This window comes from Halichoeres trimaculatus, unplaced genomic scaffold (assembly GCF_033239565.1).
Source record: "Halichoeres trimaculatus isolate MK-OKI-2021-1 unplaced genomic scaffold, fHalTri1.1 fHalTri1_scaffold_23, whole genome shotgun sequence".
Lineage (NCBI taxonomy): Eukaryota > Metazoa > Chordata > Actinopteri > Labriformes > Labridae > Halichoeres > Halichoeres trimaculatus.
This window is the reverse complement of record NW_027437201.1, coordinates 6,081,203-6,100,516: the sequence shown is the minus strand read 5'-3', so window position 1 is coordinate 6,100,516 and position 19,314 is coordinate 6,081,203. Positions and strand designations below refer to the sequence as shown.

At 39.4% G+C, this 19,314-nt stretch overlaps 2 protein-coding genes across 6 annotated transcripts in view; one reads left to right on the top strand and one right to left on the bottom strand.

Moving 5' to 3' along the window:
• Window positions 1–12,888, top strand: part of arhgap22b (Rho GTPase activating protein 22b) — a 48,032-nt gene extending 35,144 nt beyond the window's left edge. The window contains exons 4-10 of one of the 2 annotated variants that reach the window (XM_074663858.1): window positions 635–763; window positions 3,489–3,696; window positions 3,781–3,913; window positions 3,998–4,071; window positions 5,644–5,765; window positions 5,898–6,927; window positions 9,201–12,888. In XM_074663858.1, the coding sequence (XP_074519959.1) occupies window positions 635–763; window positions 3,489–3,696; window positions 3,781–3,913; window positions 3,998–4,071; window positions 5,644–5,765; window positions 5,898–6,927; window positions 9,201–9,423 (1,919 nt within the window). In that variant the 3' untranslated portion in view covers window positions 9,424–12,888. Of the gene's footprint in view, window positions 1–634; window positions 764–2,170; window positions 2,513–3,488; window positions 3,697–3,780; window positions 3,914–3,997; window positions 4,072–5,643; window positions 5,766–5,897; window positions 6,928–9,200 lie in introns of those variants that run through there. The other variant, XM_074663860.1, reaches the window with a different exon arrangement.
• Window positions 12,889–14,173: 1,285 nt separating this feature from the next.
• Window positions 14,174–19,314, bottom strand: part of mapk8b (mitogen-activated protein kinase 8b) — a 34,619-nt gene continuing 29,478 nt past the window's right edge. For 3 of the 4 annotated variants that reach the window (XM_074662626.1, XM_074662624.1, XM_074662625.1), the window contains exon 12: window positions 14,174–19,291. In XM_074662626.1, the coding sequence (XP_074518727.1) occupies window positions 19,122–19,291 (170 nt within the window). In that variant the 3' untranslated portion in view covers window positions 14,174–19,121. Of the gene's footprint in view, window positions 19,297–19,314 lie in introns of all 4 variants that reach the window. The other variant, XM_074662627.1, reaches the window with a different exon arrangement.

The following is a 19,314-nucleotide window of genomic DNA, read 5'->3' as shown; positions in this document are numbered from 1 at the left end:
GAGATAAGTTCATTCATCACTTTACTTTTTTTTTTTTTACAACATGAGTCACCTGAACCCCTTCAGTTAAAAGTAGACCAGTGCCATGATCACAGATGTCTAAATGCAGATGATGTTTAAAAGGACATGTGTGCCCTCTAGTGGTGAGAAATCATACTTTGAGGTTCATTGTACTGAAAGCAGCTTGTGGTGTAGTTGCTTTACAGTAAGAAGGTTCATTGAGTTTGTATGTTCTCCTGTGCATGTGTGTGTTCTCTCTTGGTACTCTGGCTTCCTCCTACACTCCAAAAATATACTCATCAGGTCACTACACACTGTTCAAAAGTGTAAGGGTGTACAGTGAATGGTTGTCTGTTTCAACGTGCTGGTCCTGCCTCTTGTCCAATGACAACCAAGGAAGCCTCCAGCCCTAAAAGTGGAAAAGCAGTCTTGATAAAGGAGGGATCCTTCAGAAAGTTAATATGGCTGTTAGCAAAACTTATACAAAGCATTCAAAAACAAAGCAATGTGGGGACTGTCATCAGAAAAATACACATACTTGCCTGTTTTGATATTGTATCCACACTCAACAGCCACCACATTTGTCAAAATCTCTAATTGTAATTTTCTGATTTTCCTTTCATTTCCCGTTCAGGTGGAATAGGAGAAAAGGACCGAGCCCCAATCAGCCATGAGTCCTTTCTGCTTATGGCAAACTCCCAGTCAGACATGGATGACTGGGTCAAGGCCATACGGCGGGTCATCTGGGCACCATTTGGAGGAGGTACAGACAAATCTTTTAACTTTTGAAACATAGGGAACATGATCACTTTTAAAAACAGATTGCCATCCTTTTGATGTCCCTTTATGATCTCATAGGAATGGGTGGCATTTAAAACTCAAGGCTGCCAACGGCACCTAAATGCACCATATTTGTCAAGTCCAAAATTTAGCATTACATTGCTGCAAAAACTGCATTGGCTTACAGTTCAGTCTGTGCTGTGTCTTCATTACGCTCTATGAGCTGCAAACTTGAGCCCAGGTTTGAAAAGGTATCAACTACCTCTACTGAGTCTCATTTCATTAGCTGCCCATTAATTCTCACCCTGGAGTCTGACTACTTTACCTGACAGGGGAAATGTGATCAGACTAGGCTGTCAACTATCCCAGTCGGTTTAGATCAAAATAAAAGATTTTAATTCACTTCATTTCCTTCTGTAATCAATATTTTAGATTGGACATCTAGTTAAGAGCTTCATCCTTGTCAAGCAGTTATTTATTCCTAAAACCTCTGTCCTCCTCTCCTATTACACATAAGCATGTTGTTAATTCTCACCCTGTCTGCTGTGGTCTGGATGTCTAACTAGTGTACTTGACGGGAGGCCAGAAATATAAGCAGGCCTGTCTGGGTGTGAACTGAGAGCAGCTGAACAGCATGGTGTTGGGTTACAGAAGAGTTGTGTATTAATAGGAAGATAAATGTCGAATTACAAACCGATGATATAGCTTATGACAACCCGAATTCTTCCTAGACACAACATTTAATAATCAAGGATTTAATTGGCAGATGTTGGATGGCTGCAGTAAGTAATAATACAGTATGTTGTGATGAAATATGATGAATACTTTTTTAAGCAGATTTGTGTTTTTTTATTTATACTTTTTAAAGTAGATGATCTCAAGAAATATGAAACAACTTTGTTTCCACATTGCACTTGTTTAAACTTGCAGCTCTCAAAACTTTTTACCTATTCAAATAACATGGCACACTTGTTTTGATGAAACAACCATGAATAATAGCCACCACAAGCCAGTTTGTTTGCTAAGGAGATAATTATCAATATTTTTTTTGTTTGTTTGTTTTGTTTTGTTTTTTTAATTGGTATTTTACAATGTTATTGTTGCAGCATATCAAACATATCTTTTATATATGAACAACCAATCATAGTTGGATTAAATATGTGTTAATTATGTGACATTTTTACATTTCATTTTAATACCTTGAAAACAGTGTTAAAAAAATGTTCATTTTTGGTGGGTATTAATTTGTGAAAGGCCCCTAGGAGCTCCGTCCCTGTTCACAGATGTTTCCTCAGATGAGCTGTGAATTACCTGGTGGTGTTGATATTGATGTGGTAATTTGTTAACAGCTATGTAACCTCGATCTGGGCGGGTCATGTATCCAGGCTCCCTCTCAGAATCACGGGTTACAGAGTGTCTGTCGCTCGGTTCTCGGGTAAGAATAGATCTGTCGCCAATTTATAGGCCCGTCGTTAACAGCAGCGGTGCGGTCACAACACACTGACCTCCGTCAGCTGCTGTTAGCTCAGCTCCTTCACCACTGAAGCTTGTAGTGCGAGAGTTAGGATTAAACAGAGAAGACAAATGCCTGAACCGGAATGGATAAACTTGGTGAAATGTGGGTTTGGGATGTACGAGAAGCGTCCCCTGCTGCTGTGCAGCGCCTGCTCGGTGAATTATTATGATTACAGCGAACTGTCCACCAGCTGCGACTGCTGCAGCCAATCAACAGGTAAAGACGTTTGGCTGTAGCCAATTAAACGCGTTTAGCTGTCGAGTAGCGGTTCTAATGCTAAAGCTAAATTATATTAAAAAGACTTTGATACAAAAAGGAGTGTCTTCGAAATGAACACGGTTGTTTTCTCTCCCATGGCTGTAACAAATACCAAAATTGAGTCATTATTATACTTACAGCCAATGGGGGCTCAAAAGCAACGAGAAATAATAGAGTAAGCCCTACTAATTTCGACTGTGTCGTCTTAACAAACCTAACTGCGTCAACTGATATAATATTTTATATTATTATTAAGAACACATCTTCACTAACACCAGTGTTTCACATCTGCTCTCATTCTAACTCTACTTTTCTCTTCAGACGCTATTACAAAGGCCTTTAATGGCCATATTCTACCATTAAAAGACCAAAGTCTATGTTTTTAACTTAGTTACCTCCAAATAGCGGTAAACTGAAGATAACCTTGAAAGTTATTGAATAGAGTGTTAAGCTCAATTATACTCTGTTAGCTTTGTGAGACAACAGCAATACAGTATTGTAGCGTTTTAAGGGGTTATGATGTTAAACATGGCCTTGAAGTTGTACAGTAAAGTCATCCAAATGGCATACTACATTCAGGTGTGTCACAAAGATCTAAATTCTTCAAGCAACTTGCTCACACACCTCTAAATGCAGTGTTGAGAGGGTCTCAGAACATTAAAATTGCACTCAAACACATTATCAAGATGTTATCATGTCTCTGGTCTTTAATTTTTTTAGGGTTAAGTGTAGGGCCAGTGATGTTGTGACTGTTATTTGCCAGTGGGGGAGCAAAAAGGGGGGCAGTGAGAGGCTAATGTGAATGGTACAGTGTGGCTTTTGTAAACCTTACAGTTTAAACTATTGGTGAAATACTTTCAGCAAATGTGTGAATGATATATCAGAACTAAACAAGTATCAGAATCAGTATCATGTTTTCTGCATTTGTCCACAGGGATATTTGGTCAGCGACTGGAGGACACAGTGCAGTATGAGAGGAAGTTCGGCCCCCGGTTGGCACCCTTACTGGTGGAGCAGTGTGTGGACTTCATCAGAGAAAGAGGTTTGGACGAGGAGGGTCTCTTTCGAATGCCAGGACAAGCCAACCTGGTCAAAGAGCTGCAGGAGGCCTTTGACTGCGGAGACAAGCCTCTGTTTGACAGGTAAATAGAGGAGGTAGGACGGCATTAGTGTTTAAAGAGTTTGATGTCGGAACATCAAATTTTATCCTCTGTTCTTTTGTGCAGTAATACTGAAGTCCACACGGTGGCATCCTTGCTAAAGCTGTATCTGCGAGAGCTGCCTGAACCTGTCATTCCTTTCTCCAAATACGAGGACTTTCTAACCTGTGCACAGCTTTTGGCCAAAGATGAGGAGGAGGTATGTGTTGTTTATACTCTCTGCATGTGTTGTTTGTGTTTAAGAGTGTGTATCTAACAGTATTTCAATGTACCTTTCAATTAGGGGGTCCAGGAGCTTGTTAGGCAAGTCAGCACTCTACCTCTACCGAACTATAATCTCCTCAAGTACATATGCAAGTAAGTGACTGATGATTTTTAATTTCTTCTTTTTTGTTATTCAGTTGACTGAAATTTAATGATTTAATAATTGTGCCATATCGAAACAATTTACACACAAAGAAGGTCTTGTCAGAAGTAAATATAATATTGAGAGAGATCAAACTTCATCCAACAACCCAACGTCTGACAACAATATCCCAACTAGATCAAAACCCCCTGCTGGTGTTTAGACGGAGAGCTTTGTGTGAGACCACAAACAACCAATAATTCTTATATATATGTTTTCATATCTTAACTTTCCCGATTCAGATTCATTAAAGTAGTTTCTTATGGTTTTGTTAATGACTTTATATAATCATCATACAATAAATGTCAATACAATCAATGTGGCTCCTTTAATTCCAATTAAGTGTTCCATTCTCATGACAGGGTATTATTACAGTCTGTTGTTTCAAATGCCACCGTGAGATTTAAAAAAAGAAGTGATGAAAGAAATCTTGGTTGGAAGCAGTTTTAAGATCAGCTGAACTTTTCGCTAGTGCTGCATCTGAGCTACTTTTGTGCCAAATTTCCAGCTGCAAATCCTCAAATATGCTTCTGTAATGAAAAATTCATGAAACTGATTGACCACTGCTTTCTCAAGGATTCTAAACAGAGAGAGAAGGTTAAAGATAAGTTTTAAATTGGGTAAGGTGTCTGAATCGAGATAAGGCTCTGTAAGAAGAGGTTTCATTACAACTGTGTTAATGTGATGGGATCCAAGTGACAGGGTTTGGGTTTGTTGAAGAAACTCTCGAAAAACAAATGGCCTTTCACCAAGCAGTCCGGTTTAGGTCATTACGGTTTGGTTCGAGTTGTCCCAGTCAAGCCTGGTCCTGTTTGCGTTTCCATAGCCAACCGTGCCCCCTCATGGTAGGCAGTGAGTAAACTGGATGCCCATAGCCGCGTTAGTTACATAATAGCCTGACGCCACAGCAGCATGATGTTATTTTGCTCAACTTGGGGTGAGGTCGCCACAAAAAATGCTCCCCCTAGTGACTGGCTGCAGTATAGGTCAAAAAATCTGTCTCTCCGGTCATTCCTGATGGGCTGTGGTCAAACTTAAAAAAATTAACACACCTTGTACAAATGTTTCTCATGTCCAATTGTTGTGGTAATTTGAAGACAAAATTGGGCTGTCTTGTATTCAAGTCCTTTTTTCTTCTGAAAAGTTTCGTTTTCATTTGTTATAAGAGGTTAAACCACTGGTTTTACGTCACGTTTAACAATGTTTGACAGCTGCCATTCTTGTGTATTTTTTTCTGTGACGATTCTTTCAACTGATCAACACACTTCAGTGTGTGTAGTTGTAGCTCCAACTTTCAGGATTGGATCGGTTTACTCTGGCAACCCCATGGTAGGGTCTCAAAAAGTGGGACAGCTCGGTTATTTGGGGATCTGTCCCAGAATTTGTCAATGGAAACACCACAAAATGTGAGCCGTGCCCAGACAAATCAAACTGAACTGCTTGGGGCTAAATGTAGCTGGATCGATTGTAAGAAAATTGTCCTGTCATCGTGTTGATAATATTATTTTCTTGTCCTTCCTTAGATTCCTTGATGAGGTGCAATCCCACTGTAATGAAAACAAGATGAGTGTCCAGAACCTGGCCACAGTATTTGGACCAAATATCCTTCGACCCAAGATGGAGGACCCAGTCACCATCATGGAAGGTACAAACAATATGATGCACAGACACATCACCACAGTGGTGTTCAGCGTTGAATTCTGTAGTGTGAGCTGATAAACAGTTTGTATCAAGCTGTATATGTGCCATCAATGCTAAACATCATTGTTATCTACAGGTACCTCTCTTGTCCAGCACCTGATGACAATCCTCATCAGGGAACATTTGCGATTATACTCAGGGAGGGACCCAGAAGGACCCACAGCGCCCCAAACAGAGCTCCCTGTGCAGGGGCATCAGCTCCAACATCGCAGTCTAGGAGCCTGGATCTCAGAGGAAGACCTCCAGAGCTGCCCGGTCTCCAACCCTGACCAAGAAATGCACAGCAGCGCTTCTTCTCTCGATGCAAAACTGTGTGCTGCTATTACTCCCACCCAGACCCCGAACCTGAATCCTGGACCAAAACTGGGGTCTTCATCAGGGAAAGGAGAGACAGTGGTCAGCCCAAGCAAGCAAGCCAAGGCCATCCCTTCCTGGAAATACTCCTTCAAAAGCTCGTCTGCGCCTCGTTCACAGCAACAAGCCAAGCAAAGCAGCAGTGGTGGATCTACGGCTGATGTTACGAGTGTGTCCTCTGGTGGTGGGGGAGGTGGGGGTAGCGGTAACTGGCTCATGAATGGTTTGTCGTCCTTAAGGGGGCACCGCCGAACCTCATCTGGTGAGCGGTCTGCTCGTGACCGAGACTCCACAGGATCCTCACAGAGACTGTCCACCTATGACAACGTCACCTCTTCCTCCAGCATGGGGAGCGTTCCAAGTGTGTCCAGCACACCCTGGTCTACTTCCTCCTGTGAAATCTCCGTGCCTGACTCAGGAAGTGAGCCTTCTGCCAATCAGAACAGTGGAGTCGTGAGTGACAGTGGGGAAAAAGGGGAGTGGATAGAGAGCCAGCGGGAAATAGACAATGGGAGGGATGGAGGGATGACGACAGAGCCAAGCTCTGAGCAGGACAGCTGTGAAGCCATGGAGCTGTGCAGCAGCAGCGCAGCTTGTAGTGAAAATGGAAACACGGCTGTGGCAGCTGGAGTGCCGTCGATTATCATGTCTGAGGATGGAGACGGAACAAATCTAACGCTGAGTGGCCTGGTGGAAGGATTGAAAGATGAGTTGAGGAAACAGAAGACAGCGTATGAAACAAGGATCCAAAAGTAAGTCTGAGTACTACAGAGGCTAGCTTTTAGAGCCCCACAGTTTGTACTAAACCTTAACTTTTGGTGTGACTTCCATGAACTGCATTAGTCCGGAGAACATGAGATGTTGTAGTTACATATGAATCCACTGCCTGCGACTAGGGATTGGTACAGAATCAGGTACTTTTATAGGTACCAACCGAATTCTGTCAAAAGTACTGATTCAGGTGAAATCAAAAGGTACCATGTTTAGGTACCTAAATGCATCCTTGTGAATGTGATGGAGTGGAAGGGTAGGTGATTTTCCATGCTGGACATGAGCATGGCATTGCAAGGTTATATATTGAAGAGGAAATATGTTAAATTGAAAAAGAAAGTGTACTTTATTGTTAAAAAAAAAAAATATTTTTTCCACATAAACACAAAAAAGTACCGAAAATTGGTACCGTTGAGTACCGGTACCGATTGCCAGGTACCGGGCATTGGTACCGTATCGTTTTAAATGTGAAAGGTACCCATCCCTACCTGTGACATCAAAAAGTCACAAGTTTAGCAAACTTTTCCTGTGTTTCCTCAAACTTTCTTTTCAGCCTTTCCTCAACTGTAAACATCTCTTCTCTGCTTAGAGCAATGAATGTCAACTGAACACCTGATAAACGTCTGATTTCAAGATACTTAAGAACAAAAATGAGGTCTGAATTGCTTGTAAAGAGTAAAAAATATAGGGAAAAAAATTCTCTTGAATGGAGACCAATCTTTTTTATTTTTTTTTACCCCATTGATAGATTTTATTGCTCACTTCAAGTGTCTTTTTACGTCTTTGTCTGACTTGTCAGGTGAATGTGGCTCATATAAAGTCTTACCTTCCTTACAAGAAAAAAAAAAAAATCGTTAGATTTCTGTTTTTGCTTTGCAGTTATCTTCTTTTTTTTTTTTTTTTTTTTTTCCCTTGTCCTGTTCAGCGTCACGACAACAGAATTATGGTCTGGCTGCCGTATTGTGCAGAACACATTTGCTTTTCCAAAGGGAGCCGTTAATGTATATAGCTGCCCTTGAGTGTTAAAATGGTACTCTTTATTAGTGTTTTTTTTTTAAATTATATATATATATATTTTATACATAAATACACATACATATATATGCAGTTATCTTCAATAGTGGTGAGAAAGGAGAGCCCTCATGTTTAAGCATTTCCCCTTCATGTATCACTTGCAGTTTTTCATATGATTTAGGGTGTATTCACACCTGAGGCTTGTTTGCTTTGTTCCAATTCATGGGGCAAAAACAATAAAATTGTAGTTTGTTTGTGTTCACTCGCCAAAAGTCTTTTGCAGTCCAAAGTTGTTAACAAATGCCATGATCAATTTTTTTTTCTCATTGGTCAGAATTCATAACCGGAACGCACTTTTTCAAGAGTCCCGACTGCGTTAAGGCACTTAGATAAGGCACTTCATTTCTTTATTGCTCCACATGAGCCCACGACTCATTTTCTTCAGTTCTTCAGCCTTCTCTTCTTCTGCCCCTGTTGTTGATTCTTCTACTCATTCTTCTTCTACTGTTTTGACTGTACAGTTGTTAATCAAGCTCATTGCTGCCCCCATCACTACAGTGTGAGCCAGTTATGAGTCAGTTGTGCCGGTTGCTGGGGCGTTTTCAATGAAAGCGGGTTGAGACAACTTATTTTTGGCTATCTCGACCCGCTTGTTTTGTCCCACATTTAAGTGCGATTCCTGCGTTCACGTGCCCAAACGAACTGGGGTTTCGAGGGGGGCTGGTCACTGTTTCCAAAACGATCCAGGTGTGAATACACCCTTAAACACAGATGGCAAGTTTATCATGTCTTCTTCTGGCCCCTCTTTATTTACAGGACTTCATTTTTCTTGACGTCTTCCTTACATCATCAGGAACAAAGACCTATCAAGGGATTGTAAAAGCAATGGATTTAATTCCTCCCTTATTGAAGACATCGTTTAGTAATTCCGGTTAATTCAAAACAAATTTCAATACTTGGCAGCAATGAAGACATAAAATGTCACCATGCAAAACACTGCTTTTAATAGGATGACACTATACCCCATTGAGAAATAAGCTGGAGTGTCTGGTCAGTGTCAATGTTATGTTTATTGTTTGTGATGATCATTTGGATTGCAATGATCCCATCATGTCAATACAACACCATCAGCAGTCTCAAAAGTTTTAGTGTAGCACACGATCGTTCCTGAAATCATCAAAAAGAAAAGGTCAGGGGTAAAAAATCAGTGTGAATAACTTTCTGTCTCTCCCCTCCTCAGATTGGAGGAGTCCAGCGCTGCTCTGTGTGCGCAGATGGAGCGTTTGGAACAAGAGATGGAGCAGGAGAAGAAGAAGCAACGCATGCTCGAGATCAAGCTACGGAATTCCGAGCGAGCCCGGGAAGACGCAGAGAACCGCAACCGACTTCTGGAGAAAGAGATGGAGGATTTCTTTTCAACACTAGGGGATCTAGCATTGGGAGCAAGGACTAGTGACATTTAACACAGCTGGGCCACTGAACTTACTTCAGCAGGATTGTTAATTCTTTGGGTGGGGTGTCTTTAAGGGCTCATGTCCTGAAAGGGCGAATAAATGAAGACAGAGCGACTGAAATGGAGATGATGAAAGACATTTTGAAGAACCAAACGTCAAACTGGGAGTGATTGTGTCGTCCTTGTTGGAACCTTAAAGTGAGAACAAAGCAGCTTTGGCTGCACGCATGCTTGAAATGGAGCGTCCTCCTCGTTTCTCTCCTTGATGAGTCCAGGGTTTGTCTTGTGGAGGCAGTATTTGAACATTTCAGGTGCCTGTATGTAATGATGTAATTGTGTAATTTCTCTGACATTCTCCAAACTGGAGAGCACTGACTTCATCAACCACTATTTGAACACAACTGCACATGGATGAATGCAGACAGCTGGCTGAAATGGATCTGTCATACTTAAATTTAACAGAAAGTGCTACGTTTAGCTAAATGCAGTAATCATACTGAGAGCTGAATTTAAAGTTTGGTACCTCGGTCATTCAGTCACAGTCAGCAGCTTGTTAGCCTAGCTTAACACAAACTTAAAAAAACAGAGGAAAAGAGCCAACCTGGCGCAACTCCCACAGACAACTTATACTGTCGCTTGTACTTTGGCCTTTTCAAGAAATCAAACAAATGCATTCCACAAAATGTCACACAACACCTTAAACTTTTTGGTCAGTTCAACCACATTAAAAAAGAGGCAAGCTATGCAAATTAGCTGTAGTTTAAAGGCCCTGTGAGGACTGTCTGTTTGGTGTTGATTGTAGTGACACCTGTGGCCAGAACTGGTACTGTTTTTAGATCCTGGAAGATGGGACCTGACCAGTGATACTGAGAAAAAGCATTTACTTACTTTGGTGGTGATACTCTCGACTTAAAATTCATAAACAGAAAATTATATCATCGCTGTCCAAGGGGGCATCTCCACTTTTGACAAATTCCACATTATATAGTAGTAATGGTTATTTATAAGATGTTATTGATATCAACGGCATTGTCGATTTCGCTCATCCAACCAATCCTTTATCAAGTCCCTTATCAATTTCTCTTGTGAATTTTCTGTGTTCAAAGAGCGGTATTTAACGCTGTGCATCAACAGATATTTTCACATGTTGGCAGTGTTGCCACCCTTGTATGATATTACAGCGTTGGACAAATTGCACTTAGTGTTGTTGGTGCCCTTTTTTGGTAAAGTAGAGTGAAGCTGAGCTTTGATGGCTTTGCCATTGTCTTCGAAAATTTTGCTGCTGACTGACGAGCGTGATCGGCGTGTGGCACATCAAGGGAAAAGCTAAGCATAATGGCTAATGATGAGGCTAATGGATTGAACCATTTCTGATCGATTCGTGAAAGGAACCAGTTTTCGTTATATCACCTGCTGTCTCTCTCTAGCAGCAGAATTTTATGGCAGGAATGCTCGGTAAGGTATTCGTTTTTGAGGAAAACACAGCATAGTTTCTCTGGTGAAGTGCTGTGACAAAAACAGACTGAATCAGACTAATGACCCTTAGTGTATCATGAAGTCACAGGGGAAGCTAAAGAAAAAACATTTATTAGGTATTTGTGCTGTGTGGAATCGTTGAACAGTCGATCGTTAACCAACGTAATGGGACATACACGAGGAGATTCAAGGTTGGTAATAACCATCACTGCAGCACATTATTAAAACACATATGTCCATCAATGCTTAAAATGACACACATAGGTCCATCTGAAATACTAAATGGTTCACAGATAACCCTAAAAAAATAATGGTTTCATTTTGGGTCTTGTACACGTCAAATCATAGTATTTGGTGTGTACTTTGAAAGTGAGTACATGAGAAAAACCTTTATTACACCCCTAGAAAAAGGAATTTTCAAGCTTTGTATTTTTTTTCCACCAGACAGCAATGATATATAAAAGTGAGACAATTTCAAGATCACTCAGAGTCCTTACAGCACCTTTAACTTTTTCAAAAAAGAGATTTGACATGTTGAATTTTTCTAGTTTGTTCCAAATCAAAAAATTTAACCCCTGTTTTATTAATTGCCAACACACGTCTAACAGTAATAATTTGAAAATCAACACAAAACCAATGAATTTGCATAGTTTGTTAATGAGGGTACTGAAAATTAATTTTGTTAAAATCTGAATGAACTGACCAGTAAGTTCTTTGACTCACATCCATCCTCCTGTCTTGTATTTTATACTGTAAAATATTTTTGCTGGATGTTTAACTTTAGGATCAAACTTGTAAACATAACCCAAAGCCAGGTTTATAAAAGTAGATTTTTCTGCATTGCTCCTTTTTTAACTGAATCGAAGCAGTATTAGGCTGAAGCTGCGATAGCTGCCTCTATGCTGTCTACATCCTCAGGCCCGTCCAGTGCCTCACCATCAACCTGGTTTCCACATCCACTTGATGGCAAAGCCTCAGTCATCGGTTCACGCCGACCCTCACAGATGTCAATAAACCTTTAATGTACAGATGATAAAACAGGGACACTGAAAACAAGCATTTTTAGCTTAGCGCATGCTGCCAAGGACAAAGGATGTGTGGCTGAGTGGGTGAAGGCCATTTACAGTTCACAGTTAATACCAAAGCTGGACCGCCTCAGCTGCTCGCTCTCTGAAGATCAGAACGACCTGCCTGGAAGCCATGTTGATTTTGGCTCATGAAGCTAAACACTGCCCTCAAACTAACAATGGAATTTCCTGGTTGTGCCTTCAGGGAAATGTTCCTGAATTGGAAAAAAAAAAATGTAGTGTTGCTTGCTTGTCAAGAAATGTAGTGCATATATTCTCTCATTGTGGCTTCGTTTCTTTAATTTGTGTTTGTTTCTCTTAACACGGCAAAGAGCTGCTGAAGATTAATAACGTGATCACCATCCAAGGTGCCAATTATGATGAAGTGAATTGTGAACTGAATGGAAGTTTTGAATCCAGAATGTATCCGTGTAGTGAATGTAATGTGTTGTTGATGAAACCAGCCTGATCGGGGAAAAAAATTCAAACAGAGAGGGAAACCATTAATCATGCTCAGTGTATCCAGTTTGGTAAGACTCACCCTGAACAAGGTTATATCATCAGATTCTCCCTGCCACCTTACTGTACATTGCTCTTTAAAGAAGGGTCCAGTGCATTTATTTGCATGTGGTTAATTGTCAAAAAGACTTTTTTTTAGCATCATCCAGAAGAAATGTGCTCTTGGTAAAGACAATGCGACTGTTTTCTCTTTCTTCTACTTCACAAAGATTAAAGTCATTGTCACCATACACCCCTCTTTAAAGGTAAAAGTTTACAAGCTGATGCTTTTTGTCCTCACTGCTGTGGACCACCACTACAACACTACACTCTGTCTTACTACTGCAGGTTCTTTAGATTACTACAGACATTTTTTTCCCTTTAATGTGTCTGTGACGAAGCAAAATGTTTGTTAGTGTTCTGCTGATCATTACGGTGCTTATTTATTATGGATTCCACTATTGTAATGAATGAACTTGTACGGAAATAAAGATGATGATGAAGATCCTCTGCAGAAATCAGATTTGTTCTAAGCAGAGTGAGTTTGAATGAGGTGATTCAAGTTTCCTTAAATGCAGCATCCTGAAACAAACTGAAAATCATACCCCCCCCCAAGTCAGACGTGCATGTAACAATGGAAATGTGCTGCAAAAAGCATCAAGGTGAAAAACAAAAACAACAGATAAAATGCTGCATGTCCATTTATTACAAGAAGATGGGACACCTTTTTGATAACACATCCCTTTGCTTAAACTTACCTCAGTTAATCTCTTTTTTGTTTGTTTGTTTGTTTGTTTTTTAACTTGTCCTTTACAGCGTCACAACAACAGAATTATGGTCTGGCTGCCGTATTGTGCAGAACTAGGGATGGGTACCTTATACATTTGAAACGATACTGTACCAATGCCCGGTACGTGGCAATCAATACCGGTACTCAACGGTACCAATTTTTGGTACTTTGTGTGTTAATGTGGTAAAAAATATCTATTTGTTTAATAATAAAATATACATATTTTTTCAATTTAACATTTATTCTTCAATATATAAACTTGGAATGCTGTGTTCATGTCCAGCATGGAAAACTGCCTACTCTTTTACTCCCTCAAAGTCACAAGGATGCATTTAGGTACCAATGAAATGCACACACAGCAGAACATATCACCACTTTTTAAGGGACATTTTAGGGGAAGCTGAGCTTCCCTTGCAGTATCAGAGGAATCACCACTGGTTGTGAGTGAAAATCTCAGCAGATCAGTTGTTTCCCATCCAGAAACAAGATCCATGCTACATTCAAAGTTACTCATATCACCTTTCTTCTCCGTTCTGATGCTCGGTTTGGACTTCAGCAGGTCGTCTTCACCATGTCGACATGCTTGGAGTTGCTGCTATGCGATTGGCTGATTAAATAACATCATTAAAGGGCAGATAAGCAGGTGTATTTGAAAGTAAAGCTTGTGTTATTTTTTGGGACATTACATGTTTGAACTCTAAAGTGATTCAAGAGGTGAAAAAAATATGATAAATTAAGGAGCAGTAAGCAGACACTAAAGGAACATTTCAACTTATGCAACACTACATCTTCATCATCTCAGGTACTACTGAACAACAGAAATTATACAGGTCTGTAATTACTTTACTGTTCTGTGCTACGTTGATAACCCAATAGAGAATGTTATCCCCTGTGTCAACAAAACACCAAAAAGAAGATGTACAATGAAATCAAAGTGTATTTCTTTTATTTGCAGTACATGTTTTTTCTTTTTTTTCTCCTTTTTTCTAAAGAGGTGGCATCATCAGATCCCAGTGCATGTATTCTAGTAGTGCACTTCTTCGTTGGTTGCGGTTTTAAGGACACGCAGATCCAGGAATTCTTAAAACTACTTGCATGGCTGGATTCACTAGCAAACATAACAAACCAGCACCATACATATAATGATTTCTTGTAGGTATTTACTCATCTTTTTTTTCTGTCTATTAACATTATTGTCCTTACCACATTCCAAATCAAAGTCTGTTGCCTGGGTTTGAAGCTCAAATGACTTCCTGTCCCGGCATCAATCCTTGGCGAACAGATTTGTTTGGTGGGTGAAACGGATTACGTAACATCATGACTATAAACAAGTCACAGAAATAAAAATCATTCTTATTCATAAAAAAGGAAAACATGGATTGACAGTACCAAACATTTTCTTTACCTTCAGGAGACAGCTAACAAAGGCTAGGCCCATCACATACTACTAGCACAGTTTGCTGAAGGTATTGCACATTTAGTTTAAAAACAATATCAAAAAAAAAAAAAAAAAGAAAAGAAAAAAATGAACAAAAAATACATATAACAATTCTCTTACTTCTAGGTGAAGTATACATAATGTACAAAACTAGAAGTCTGTTGAAACCAACAAATAGTACACTTTCAAATAAATAAATAATGGAATCTGTTATTCACACGTCTTCGATAGCTAATTCTGCAGGTGACTAAATATATGCGAGAACTGGCAGAAATTCAGCATGAGGTAGTTCATCAAAGCCAACTCAAATCAGAATGACATTATCTGGAGAGATGCAGTAATTATAAAAAGAAGCAACAACAACCTAAGCAGAAGAAATAAAAACTCTGATTACAGCCTCTGATGCTGGGATAAGAAAATTAAAAAATTAAGAGCACTTTAGACAAAAATGTGTTTTTCTTTCGATTGATTAATTTGGCTAACATGATGAATGGGTTAATAAGATAAAAGGGCTAACATGACAAATGGATACAAACCACTAATTTTCTCCCTTATACATGTGACACCATAAGTAATTGATATACTTATTATGGTTTATCATAATAAAAACATCATATTTATTTTAAATAATTAATAAAACTGAGCAGAGATTAAATTTAGTTTTACACTGCTCTCACCTGACTGCAGTTGCTTTTACAGTACTCAACCTAAAAACTCAAACTGTCCCTTTAAACCCTGTTGACTGGAAAGAGAGTTGAAGCTAGTTGCACCAGCTGTTTGTGACTCCACCTTAATGAAGATAGATAAATTTGTTTCTTTGTTATTAATAAGTATTTACACCTGGTTACAATCAAATTCAACTGCTGTATGGTTAACTTAACGTTAGCTTACTAGCTAACTAGCATTGCCTTACTATATTGAATGTTCATTGTTTTGTAATTACCAGTAAAGCCAGCAATGCCTCACTGAGGAATCAAATATGAACAGCAGAGTAGCTAACTAACAAAGCTAACATTAGCTTGCGAATATTCTCACTATACTTGTGTTTAAATGATGTTTATCTGCTAATATATTAGCTTATATTGATTGCAGCTTATGTTACATATCAGTAGTAGCGGTTGGCCACAGATTTATGTCATTGAAGTGTTTGTTCAACAACAAACCATCTAAGTACAAAAAGTAGAGACAATTTCTGGTTGGTGGATAATTTCTTTGTTGTAACAGTGTTATCAATGTGAAGTCTGTTTATTTCTCTATTGTATTCATGCATTTTCGGGATGAGCAGCAGAGCTGAGTACGTGGCTTGCGCCCATGAAAAATTGGCTGAATCTGCTCTGCCAATGCCAAACAGCTTATTCTGCTACTGATGTTTGTTTTGAGTGTCTGGTTCCGCAAGGTGCTGATAACCAGGTGCCTGGTTTGCATGTGTGAGTATAGGCCCTGCTCAAAGAATCAGTATGCCACGTTTGACTGATCTTGATAGATCCAGTGCAAAAGGTCAACTTTAAACAGGTACATTTTTAATAGGCAATGCCCACATACTCACTTCAATTTTTCTTTCTTTACTTTTTATTTTCTATTACTAACAGCATATACCTTCAATGTTCCAATCTTATTCTATTGAAAATCTTTGAACAATACATGTGAAACACTAAAATCTTTATGTTTTAACCTAAACTACCAATAAAGTGTCCTGAGTTTTAGGTCTCAGAGCAAAAAGCAACAATTGCTGGCTGTCAGACCTTCCTGGAGGTAAATAAAATCAGTTTCATTTGTAAGGATGGATCCCCCAAAATTAAGGAAATCGGCACCAATCGATCGGTGCATGTCTATTTAAAAAGGAAATAAACAGGCTCGCTAAGGGTATCAGATTTCTTGCCAAGGAGCACTGTTACAACAAAGAAATAATCCACCAAGTACAAATATCCTTACATTTTATGCTAAGTTTCTATCAGAACTGAGCACTGAGAGTCGGTTTCTGTCCCTGACAGCTCAATTAGCATGTTACATGAAATGCCATTGCCCTGTTATTGTACAGTGTCGGTTGGTAATACATCTTAGAAACTACAAAATATCTGAGCTCTAGAGGGATTTTGCAAGGCTTACATGTATTTAGCTATAAAAGTGCAACCAAATTTCACAAGGAAAACTCTGATGAATTCACAAACAGCTGGTGCAACTATATTAGTTAAAGGGAAGAAAACACCACAGTATGTCTGTATGTGAGAAATCCTGCTGTTATATAAATGGCTAAACCCAACTCTTGCATCTCAGCAAAAAGTAAAAACGTCCTGGACTTGTTTGTTTAAAACCATAAAACGTATGATAATCACAAGTCAAACCACTGCATAACTCGTTAAAATGGCTTGAAGATAAATTGTTAAAGCTGAGTTACTGTGGCAAGAGCATTTTTTGCAATATTTTTGAGTCTATCACTCTGTCTTCAAACTGTAAAAAGTATTCAAAACCAAAATACTGACAATAATACATCTCAGAGTTCACTCGTTTAGTTTGATTCAGTAGTTAAAATTTAAATCACTCCTGATCAGTCCTCTGTCTACAGTCCTCTTCTTAAATTAGTACTCAAAGAAATTCCAAAAACGGTTGTAAACCTATGTTCGGTTGCTGTCACTGCAAAGAAACACTTCTTTTTACTTTGATGAACGACCTTATTACACTGCCTGTTTTCTGAAATGACTCCAACACGTGCTTAAGCTTCTCATTGTATACGCCATCACCTTCTTACCCTGCAAGACAAAACAGTTTTCCCTCTCCGGGGTCAAAATCAAAACAAGTAGAAAAATATACGACAAATTTGTGAGAGCTACGACCCAATCATTCGTTTTCAGACTGATATGGAAGCTGAACTGTTGTTACCCAGACGCTATGAGTGAACCTAATGAAAACACTTCCAACCACGTACTCAGGAATGAATGACAGACAGGCACTTTTCCTTTCATAGCAAATCAAAAACACTCAAAAAGGGCACTCTTATTGCATACATGTTTTCTTCTGACTGGTTGTTTGTGCTGCTGTAGTTTCACATGCAAAGTTTTAGGTTCTTTATTTTTGGAAGCAAATTTGGCAAACCAACAGTATCTCTAACATTTAGAAAAATCACTTTCAAACTGCCAAATTCACAAAATACATTACTAATTACAGGATCTGGTAGTAGGAAGGAGACATCGTTTGCACCGTGCATCAGCTGCAGAATCACTTTCCACCTAATTACCAAATATCATCACGTTCACATACTTTCTGATCAACACAATTCCCTACTTCACCGAAGAACATTCTACTTACACCATCACCAATTTTACAACCCCTCCTTTCTCAATTACATCTCACAATACCTCCCAAAGCACGACGAAAATAAAACATTCTCAAGTCCTTAACCATAAGCAATATCTCACTATCAAAGACAGGGTTCAGAGAACGTTAAAGAGCTCCTTAAATCCAGTCCTCCAAAGCCAAACCACCACTCCAGTTCCATCATGTCAGCCTGTTTCACACAAGAGGAAGAGCTGAAGCACTTAAAAATATTGAAGACTGTCATCAAAAAGCTCCAGGTTACCTTGCAGGACCTGACGGTGCCAGTATCATTCCCAAAACTTGAGTGTAGAAAGTCAAATAAATCAGAAAGTCAGTGAAAGTTTGGTGGAAAACCCCATCATGTCTGACCAGAAAGTGGAAAAATACGCAATGTATAAAGCTTACTTTGAATTCAAAATATAAAATGCAGGACGTGGTAGTGACTCAAGAAATTAGAATATTGCAAGCAACAATCTACCACATGATCTTAGCTCAAAGAAAAGGATATGTCATAGGCTTCTTAAATAATAAGCATGTTATGAGGGACAAAAAAAGGGAATTACTAAGACCGTACGTTTGTCAATTCAATTATGTTTCAATGGCTCACTGCAAACTTGTATCGAAGAAAAAAAACCTACATCTACCATAAAATCTGTACAAACTGAATCTACATTTATATGGCAAGCTGTAAAAAGAAATAGCTTACAAGTGAAAGAAATAACTTTCAAAAGAAAAATAGATCACATTAAAACATTTTACAGATATTTCTTTAAATTCTCACTGTCGGTTAATACAAACCGCGTCAACGTGAAATCATAAAAATTCTCTTATCATCTTAGGTTTCTGAAAAATTAAAAAATGCCACAATAAATTACAGCAAGGACTCAAAGGAAGTGAAAGAGCCTTATTTCAAAAAAAGACTAGAGCGGTAATAAAAAAAATCTTTCTTTCCAGAAGTTTTTTCCTCAAACAGCTAGCTGGCTAATCGCTACTAATGGAGACAAGCACAGAGAGGAGACGAGAGGAGGCAAATGCAAGGGGTGGGGCCAGGAGCCAGTGTTGAGCTTGCGGTCTTGGATTTGACCAAAGGGACTCCACCCGGGACCAGGAGGAGATGTAGATGATAGTCATCTGCAGCAGCCCAGGGTGGCGACCATGGCGGCAGCGGCGTCGGCGGTGGTGCCGGTCGTCTTCAGGCTGCCGTCTGTGTCAGTCAGGGTCGGGTCGGTGGTCATGGAGGAGGACGTGGAGGTGAGGTGCTGGTGGTGCTGCGTGGGGCTGCTGCTCACTGTTGCACCTGTGCTATAAAAAAACAGAACA